Below are 9,700 nucleotides of genomic sequence, written 5' to 3'. Positions count from 1 at the left end.
AATTGATTTTGCAAATTTGATTTTGATGAAAAGTAAGTTTGTCTTAAAGTGATTTATGTTTGGTAATCTTTATATCAAAATGGGTTATAATAAAGTAAATATTGTTTGGATTACAATACTCAAACTTACTTTTAGATAAAAAATTACTAAAATAGATATTAAGTTAAATAAATTTTTTATACTATTCTATCATTTTAATTTAGATATTTAATTAAATATTATTAATTAAATTTTATAATAAAATTAATATTTACTTACTAAAATAAAAATAATATATAAGAATTGATAAAATATATTTTTATATCAAAAGCAAAAATAATATATAAAAAATATATCAAAATATACGTTATTAAATTATATTATTTATAATTTTTTTAATATTCTCGGTACTCTTTTCTTTAATACTATTTTAAACTATAAATTTTAATTATTCATGACTTTATTCTTAGTTATAATTAGTTTTTTATTTATTTGTTCTTTTTAATGGATCAATAATTTAGGGTAAAAAATAGAAATAAGCCAAGGGAGAAAATAATTTACGTGAATAAGCCAAAACGAAAACTGCTTCATGAATCTACCAACGCACGTTTATATGTAGTTCGAACCAGCTTGGTTCGAACTCTATTTCTACATCATTCGAACCAACTTAATTTGAATTATACACAAACACATGCACACACATAATTTGAACCAACTTGGTTCGAATTACACACAAAGACACGCACACACGTAATTCGAACCAGCTTAGTTCGAATTACACACAGTAATTCATAGTATAATTTGAATTATGCTGTTAAAAAATTAATAATTTATTAAAAAAATTTATTATAAAATTTATTAAAAAAATTAATAATTTAAAAATTAAAAAAATATATATTTTTATTTCATACGTTAAAAAAAGCTAACAAAATATTTAATTACGAGACTTCTTTAAAATATTAATGAGGTATCAATTCGAATTCCATACAATACTTTTCTGTCCATTTTTAGTAGTTCATGAATATTTTTTAAATTATACTACAAAAAATATTTTATCCTATGCAAAATAATTTAAAAAAATGGCTTAAAAAATATGAGGAGTACTATAAAAATTTGTAATGTTATAATAACTTAGGTAAATACATGTATGTACTCAAATTTTAAATAAAATATTCTACATAGTCAATAATAATTTAGAAATGAAAGAAAATGTTTTATTTCATACAAAATAATTAAAAAATATATTTTATTCTATACAAAATAATTTTAAAAAATGGCTTAAAAGATGTTATGAGTACTATAAAAGTTTGTAATATTCTAGTGATTTAGGTAAATACATGATAAAAATATTTTTTCTTTAATTTCTAAATTATTAGTGACTATGTGGAGTATTTCTTTAATGTCCTAAGTCATTAGGACATTACAAATTTTTATAGTACTTCTAACATCTTTTAAGCCATTTTTTAAATTATTTTGCATAGAATAAAATATTTTTTTGTGGTATAATTTAAATAAATTTATTAAAAAATATTCATGAGCTATCAAGAATGGGCAGAAGAGTATTGTATAGAATTCGAATTGCTCACCATATAATTTGAATCAGAGTAATTCGAACTTCCGTATGCGTAATTCGAATCATGTAATATTTCACCATATAATTTAAATAATTTTATTAAAAAATTATCATGAATATTTTTTAATAAATTTATTTAAATTATACCATAAAAAAATATTTTATTCTATGCAAAATAATTTAAAAAATGACTTAAAAGATGTTAGAAGTACTATAAAAATTTTTAATATCCTAATGACTTAAGACATTAAAGAAATACTCCACATAGTCACTAATAATTTAGAAATTAAAGAAAAAATATTTTTATCATGTATTTACCTAAATCACTAGAATATTACAAACTTTTATAGTACTCATAACATCTTTTAAGCCATTTTTTAAAATTATTTTGTATAGAATAAAATATATTTTTAATTATTTTGTATGGAATAAAAAATTTTCTTTCATTTCTAAATTATTATTGACTATGTAGAGTATTTTATTTAAAATTTGAGTACATGCATGTATTTACCTAAGTTATTATAACATTACAAATTTTTATAGTACTCCTAATATTTTTTAAGCCATTTTTTTTAATTTATTTTGCATAGGATAAAATATTTTTTGTAGTATAATTTAAAAAAATTTATTAAAAAATATTCATGAACTATTAAAAATGGACAGAAAAGTATTGTATGGAATTCGAATTGATAGCTCATTAATATTTTAAAGAAGTCTCGTAATTAAATATTTTGTTAGTTTTTTTTAACGTATGAAATAAAATATATATTTTTTTAATTTTTAAATTATTAATTTTTTTAATAAATTTTTTAATAAATTTTTTTTAATAAATTATTAATTTTTTAACAGAATAATTCGAATTATACCATGAATTATTGTGTGTGTAATTCGAACCAAGTTGGTTCGAATTAGTGTGTGCGTGTGTTTGTGTGTAATTTGAACGAAGCTGGTTCGAATTATGTGTGTGCATGTGTTTGTGTATAATTCGAACCAAGCTGGTTCGAATTATGTAGAAATGGAGTTCGAACCAAGCTAATTCGAACTACATATAAACGTTTTTTTTTGGATTAATGAAGCAATTTTTGTTTTGGCTTATTCACGTAACTTATTTCTCCGTTGGCTTATTTGTGTTTTTTACCCAATAATTTATATTATAATAAAATTATAATAATAAATTAATATACAAGAATTACACTTATAAATTTTAACAAAGCGAAACAAAAATATTTTTTTTATACAAAATCAAGAGTAAAAATTTAATAAAAAATATAATTATATATTTCAAATATTTGAATACTAAAGGGACTACAACTAAGGAAGTAAAGGATAGAAGTGATAAAACAAAATAAATCCAATCCTAACGTGATTATCTAAACACAGAAGCTTCAATTTCTAGTTTTTTATAAACGTACGTTAAGAATCTAGAATCACGTTGGCGTTTAAAGAAAAAAAAGCATCCAAGCAAAACGAGGAAGTGTTTAATGCGATCAAACGTGCTTCTCTTCCTTCTAACGCTAAACCAAACACACCCTAAGAAGTACTTAATTCAGCTTTAAAGTAATTTCAAATACAAAAACAGACAAGTCATGATTATTTGATAGTTAGAAATCCAAGGTTTAATAAAAAGAAGCTATTTAATTGTAAGCTGTACAAGAAAATTGAGTGTGTAAATACATTAACATCATATACAAAGAATTAAATAATACAAATACAAATACTGTTATTTGTATTAAATTAGAATGAAAAGGGATTTTGTAATTATGTATGTGGGAAATATAATTGTTAGAATCGCATTGATTTGAAAGATCTGAATGAAAATTTTTTTTAGATGGCCATATAAATAAAATTCAAATTCAAATTAAAACGTATATAGTTAAAGGGTAATAAGCGTGGTTTAGTTTGATGACAGACGTGAGGGGGAGTAAATAACATAGCGTTTGTTGAGTAAGTAAATAGTAAGGGAAAAGAATAGAGAATAAATGTGGAGTATTTTGTTATTTTTCTGAAGTAGATTAAGGTTGAATTTTGTTTGTATTGTTGTGGTTGTTGAGGCCGTATAATAAATTTAAGATAATGATTGATGGGTAGGGTTGGTTGTTTTTATTGGCACGTCATTAAATCCAAAGGTTGAAGAGCGTTGACGGCCTATTTATTAGTGGATTATATCATGTGTTGTTGATTGTATGTTTCTAGTAAAAGTCAGTTTGATTCGAGCCATCGCTGAAGGAAATCTTTAACGAATGTAAAGGAAGATGGGCGTTAGACATCTACATAATGCTGGGATCATTATAAGTTGCAATGACTTGCATTGTAGTAGTAAGATAATCTGTAGACAATAAAAGCATAAGGTTGTAGTTGACGGATGGTGGGCTAGCCGAACAGAGGATAAAAAGCTAAAAAGAAAAAGTAGAAAAGATGGAGGATTTAGACTTTGGTTTTCATTGAAGTAGAGCAGTTGCTTTTAAGGTGGTGGTGGGAAGAGACGGATGGCAGGCAGGGGTGTTACATGGCAGGTACCTTCGTCGCCAGCCTCAGCGATTGGAAGGTTGACCACCACACCTGCCATGGCGGAGGCCGTCAATGGTGAAGATCCTCTCTTGCAGCGCAACCTTTGAGTCAGTGACGTCTTTGAGCCTGGCCTTGAGGGTGCTAGTTTCTTTGCAGAGTTGAATGTATTTCTGTTTCCACATGCCCACCAGATCATAATTGTAGTCTAGGACGTAGCAATCTTCCTTCTTACAGATCTCTCGGATGCATAGCCGAGCAGCGTCCTCGATGGAGAGGGTCGGGTTGAAAGCTATACGTCCGACAACTACCAGGGCTTCAAATGATGAAGGAGGGACGACGGAAACGAGATGTCGATAGCAAGTACGACCATCAGGGTATCTTTGGTTGAGGATCCTATATATGGGGCCAGGAATGTCCATCTTCTCGCAAGCCATGGCTAGGTAGGATCTCATGCTTTGTTGAAGCAACGGCTCATTCGGCGGAGTCTGCGGAACTAGATCACGACCTACGCGGCAGTGCATTTGGTTAGGACATAGTGTGAAGGAAAAGTGAAGGAGGTAGTACATGAGTATAGGGGACCACTTACTTTCTGGGATATTTGCTAAGTCGTATTGAAACCGGTGGAACCTTGCATGCAAGGCTCTCAAGGCAAGTCGCTGCTTGTCGCGATAGTCATCGGTCTCAACGGCATCCGGTGCTTCCCCAAGTTGTATGCGTCTCTTGCCCTCTTCCGGGTCTCCACCGCCAAAGAAAGAAAGCCACGCCTGCTCCGCCTGGGCCAATGTGTGGTATTTTTCCCAGCAACAGTCGTCGAACTCAGTAATCTGCTCAATAAGTTCTTCTAAGGATGTGTATATCCCGGGGATCCATCCGTTGAAGACACAGTAGTAATATGGTGAGGTTCGACCAGCCATTGTGAATGTTGTTCGTCGAAGGAGCGGTTAAGAAATGGAAAAAAATGGAGGTTTTATAGGCGTGCAAGTGTGGTCACTGGTGAGGTGAAGGCTTGGATACAAGAGGGGGAATTTTTCGACTGCAATTGGGGGGGCTTAGCTGACATAGTTGCAGGGGAATCCGATTCCTAATTAGTCTTGTGGACCCCTCCACCCCTAGTGATTGCTTTGAAAAAGCTTATGGTTTCAGATCATATTTAAATTTGTGTGGTAACAAAATTTGTTAGCACAAATTTGGCGGTCTCGTTCCAAAATATTTGGTGCGGCAATTTTGGGAATATTAATCTTGTGGTTCAATTAGTTTAAAGAGGAATGGGTAAGAATTTTGTTAGATCACAATGTGAAAGCCAAGTGGGAGGTAGATCATGTGAGGGGTTTTGATTGTATTTGTTTAGGGTGGTATAATGTCGATGTTAGGAGTACTGATGGCCTCGTTGATATTGATTAATGATGGATAATAAGACAAAAAGAAACCATAGGCATCTGTTAATGACTAAATGATAATGTTCATATTACTGTGCATAAGCTTCAAGTGTAACTTTAGATTTAAGAGGTCAAAGATGTATTGAGGAGAAGATGGGAAAATTCAAAAAGGGGTTTCTTTGTTAACTCTTAGCTGGGAAAAACTGTTAACGAAGGCTTAGTAACTGATTTGGTGAGAAGTCACCACGAATCGAATTTATATGAAGTTGTTTTTGATTGAGCAATACATGTTATCAATTTTAAAAATAAATCGATTTTTGTATACAAATAATTAATTAAAAAACTAATTAATATAGCTATAATGTTAGATTTTTTACTGTATTTTATTTAAAATAGAAGTTGACTAATTTAAATTGAAAAATTGTAGTTAATTGTTTACTATATAATTTTTTTAACCAAAATTATAATTAAAAATTATTAAAAGAAGAAAATTATCTGTATAATGGAGCAGCTCAATGTTAATAACATTTTTTATTTCTATTATAAAATATAAAAAAGATTTAATTCTCATAATAAAAATCATGATATTTTTTAGGGTCTAAATTTTTTTATTGTATTTTCATACATTTTTTTATGAATGATTAATTTAAATTATGTCTATTTAAATTTTAAATTACAAAGTAATTCAAATTTTATATTTTAAAATTCTAATTATATAACTGAAATTAAATTGATAAAAAAATGAGAAAATACTAATACAGTTTAAATCATATTAAAACGTAAACAAGTTCGGTTAGTCCATAAACAAAGTTTACGTAAATAAATACGTTTAGTCAATGTGATAGGTGAGTTTTGTAAAAACTTTATGAAGAGACAATAAAAAAATTAAATCCTATAAAATAGCATAATTTTGTTTGGAATTAATTTTTGTTATATTTGATAACAAGAAAAGTCTGATTAACATTGAGCTGGTCCAACATATTCAATAATTATTTTTGAATAATTTATACATATTAAAAAAAGGTTAAAAAATTATATAATAAACAATTAATTATTATTTATTAATGTAAATTAGTCAATTTATTTTTAAAATAAAATACGGGTAAAAATTCTAACATCATAATTATATTAATTGATTTTTTAATTAAATAATTTATATTAAAAAATTCAATTTTTTTAAAACCAAATAATAACACGTATCATCTATCTAATAATAATTTTAAGTGAAATTGATTGCAGATAAATTTCTGCCATATAATTTAGCACTGGAAGACCATTTTTTTTTATGTTGGTGTTATCCCTTTAGTGGTATTCTTTAAATAATGTCGAGATTAAATATATTATTTTTTATGGGACGATTGTAAATTTAAAATTAAATTTGTTAGTTACTATTTCTTTTCTTAAAACATGCCCATTGGAAAGTTAGCGTTTTGTTTATTTAAAATTTTATTTAGCTATAAACGTTAAACCTTTACATTTGTATTTTATAATTATTAGAAATTGGACGGTCTTTAGAAATATAAATTTCAGAAAATAAAATCCGTGTATTAAGAAAGACAGTAATCAACCATTTGATTAATACTCAACAATCTTTTTATATCGCCCATAACAAAAGTGCCCTGAATGCACCATTGTGTCATGTTATTATTTGGCGGGAGAGCAAACTAAGTTTCCCTCCATTAAGCTGTGATTGTACTGTAGTCATGGAAGATCTTGTACCTCGAATATTGTAATGCACGTGATTGTGTGCGCAATGGTGAGACTTGACATGGTGTGATGTTCTTTTTGCAGCAAATTATTGTGGGATGAGATGTATACGGCATGATTAAACTTACACGGCTTGGATTGGATCTACGTTGGTGCTTCGGGATGTCTGTGATGATAGAGGTATTCGGGAAGGCATTTCGATCAGTTTTGCGTCAAAAATTAATCTATCTGGAATACAAAATTTATTTGGCTCAATTTTTTAGTTATGGAATTCGTTAGTTTGCTTTTCCCGGATATGAAAATAGCGAGAAATAGACGAGAAGGTGGAATAGTTTTATGTCATTTTTAGGTGAAAGAACTCGGATAAAAAAACTTGTTAAGCAAAAATAAACAAACAAGTCGGAGGGTACGAACTTGTTGATGGCTGGAATTTGAATTTTAACAATGCAAAATGGACCGTGCGTTTTGTATATATATAATTTTTATGAAGCTGAAAATGAAATGGTAGGATCCGAGTTTCCTTTTTTTAAATATTAATTTGAATCTGCCAATGAGAAACGGTAGGTCCGATTTAGGTTTATTGAAAATATCAGATTCCGTGTTCTTCTTCAAGCTTGCTCTTCTTCTTCCTCTGGTTCTCTGCATTTGTATTTTTCTCCTTCATGGTATGTTATCCAAAAATTTGTTAGTATGATTTCTGTTATTATTTAGTAGAGTAAGAAAAATGGATAATAGACTACTTTTGAAAATGTATTATTTTAAATGATAAAGTACAAAAATAATACAGATTTGTATTCAACTTCTAACAATAACAACAACAATAACAAACTTCCTAACAATAATAATTTTAATTATAAAATATTAATAAAATTAAAAAAAACCTATATCTGATAAAAAATGATAATAATTCCTAAATTCAATTTCTAACCACAACAATAATAATTGGCCACCTAACAATAATAGTTATAATTATGAAATATAAAAAAATTAAAAAAAATTTAAACGGAGAGAGGTAGAAGTAGAAGGTGGAAGTGAAGTTGAAAGTGAAATCTTAAAGTGATTGTAACCGGATAATGAGAGTGGATTGCATGGGTCAAAGTTGTAAAAATCGGACCGGATCGGTCGGTTCGACTGAAAAACTGATGAATCGGACCATGTACTGGTCTGGTTTAGTATATTGACGGTTTAAGGAATAAACCGGTCAAAACCGGTACGAACCGATTAAACCGGTCAAAATCGGTACGAACTTAAACCGAACCGGTTCGGTCAACAAGCACAGTCAACGGTCAATCCCGCACATTGATGATGTCATGCTGATGTCAGCGTGCGGGTTGGGAAATTTTTAAAAAATGGAATGCAAGGCAGGACTCAAACTTGGCCCTTCTCAAAGAGAGACCAAGCTAACTACCACTGCAGTAGTTTGTTCTTTTAGAATATTTCATGCCTTTATCGCATATATATTGTATGTTATATAATATCCTAACTAATATATATATATATATATATATATATATATATATACAAAAATACTTAATTCAATATTTTTTAAATTAATTATTTTTTAACTGAAGTACAAATTAATTAATTTTAAAATAAAATAAAAATTACTTATTCTAAAAAAATAAATTTATATATAATTATTTAATTATATAAAGATATTTAGATTTTAAAATTACTCTTTGGATATAGTTTATAGATTGTTATTGTTACTGTGTCCAACTAAGATATTATTATAGTAGTACGGACTAATTTTATGTCTATCTTTCTATTAGTTATTTATAGAATTTGAGACTTAATTTTTCTTAAAATATTAGTAAAAATATGTATTTTAAATTTTAATGTTAGGTTTCTTATTATTTTATATTTTTTATTTACATGAGACCGGTTTTACTAGTTGGACCAGTAACTCATCGGTTGAACCAATAAACCAATAAACCAGTAACCTGACCGGTTCGATCACCGGTTCGGTTCTGACAACTATGGCATGGGTCTTTGTTTGGTTTCACGGCACGGTTCGGGGAGAAGCTGCCGCGCGATGCGTGTCCAGGCTGCATCAAATCGGACCGTGCGTTTAGTGAAACGCAACTCTGACGGTCCGTGTGGTGAATGGGAACTCGCAGGGTCCGAGTTGTGGTTTCACTGACACCACAAAATTGTGAAGCACCTCTCTCTCCCATATCAGAATCCAACACCACTAATGCATCCATATGCAAATTAAAAAACGAATTTATTTGCGGTGCAATTTGAATTACATAATTTGATTTTGAAAATCTAATCCTATCCAAAATATTTTTAAGAGATAAGTATTGTCTTGATCCCTAGAATTGAAGGTCAGAGTCGAAGCCATGATAAACGTAATTTTTAATATAGAATCATCCGTTACATTTTTTTCGTTTTAATATCGTCCTTTTTAATAAAATGTTTTGTTTTATTCGTCAACTATGTCTACTTTTAGGGGTGTGAATGGGTCGAGTGAAACCGGGTTTGACGTGACCCACACCTGGCCCGAAATATACACCTGGCCTATGGATGAGACCCGAACCCAACCCTAGATCCA

The 9,700-nt window shown here is 29.0% G+C and overlaps 1 protein-coding gene across 1 annotated transcript; it reads right to left on the bottom strand.

The window, feature by feature from the left end:
- Positions 1-3,818: 3,818 nt before the first annotated feature.
- Positions 3,819-5,163, bottom strand: LOC112766815 (uncharacterized). Its single transcript, XM_025812707.3, has 2 exons — positions 4,647-5,163; positions 3,819-4,565 (listed from the first exon to the last, which is right to left on the bottom strand). Exons 1-2 carry the CDS (start codon positions 4,972-4,974, stop codon positions 4,084-4,086), a joined length of 810 nt encoding a protein of 269 aa, XP_025668492.1. The 5' UTR covers positions 4,975-5,163; the 3' UTR covers positions 3,819-4,083.
- Between the last annotated feature and the right edge of the window lie 4,537 nt (positions 5,164-9,700).

The sequence above is a fragment of the Arachis hypogaea genome, chromosome 17 (assembly GCF_003086295.3).
Source record: "Arachis hypogaea cultivar Tifrunner chromosome 17, arahy.Tifrunner.gnm2.J5K5, whole genome shotgun sequence".
NCBI lineage: Eukaryota > Viridiplantae > Streptophyta > Magnoliopsida > Fabales > Fabaceae > Arachis > Arachis hypogaea.
This window is presented reverse-complemented; position numbering and strand designations above follow the sequence as displayed.

Coding starts and splice junctions, on each gene's coding strand:
- LOC112766815 (XM_025812707.3), bottom strand. CDS start 4,974: ATGGCTGGTCGAACCTCACCATATTACTACTGTGTCTTCAACGGATGG. Junction 4,566..4,646: donor CTTAGCAAATATCCCAGAAA/GTAAGTGGTCCC, acceptor ACTGCCGCGTAG/GTCGTGATCTAGTTCCGCAG.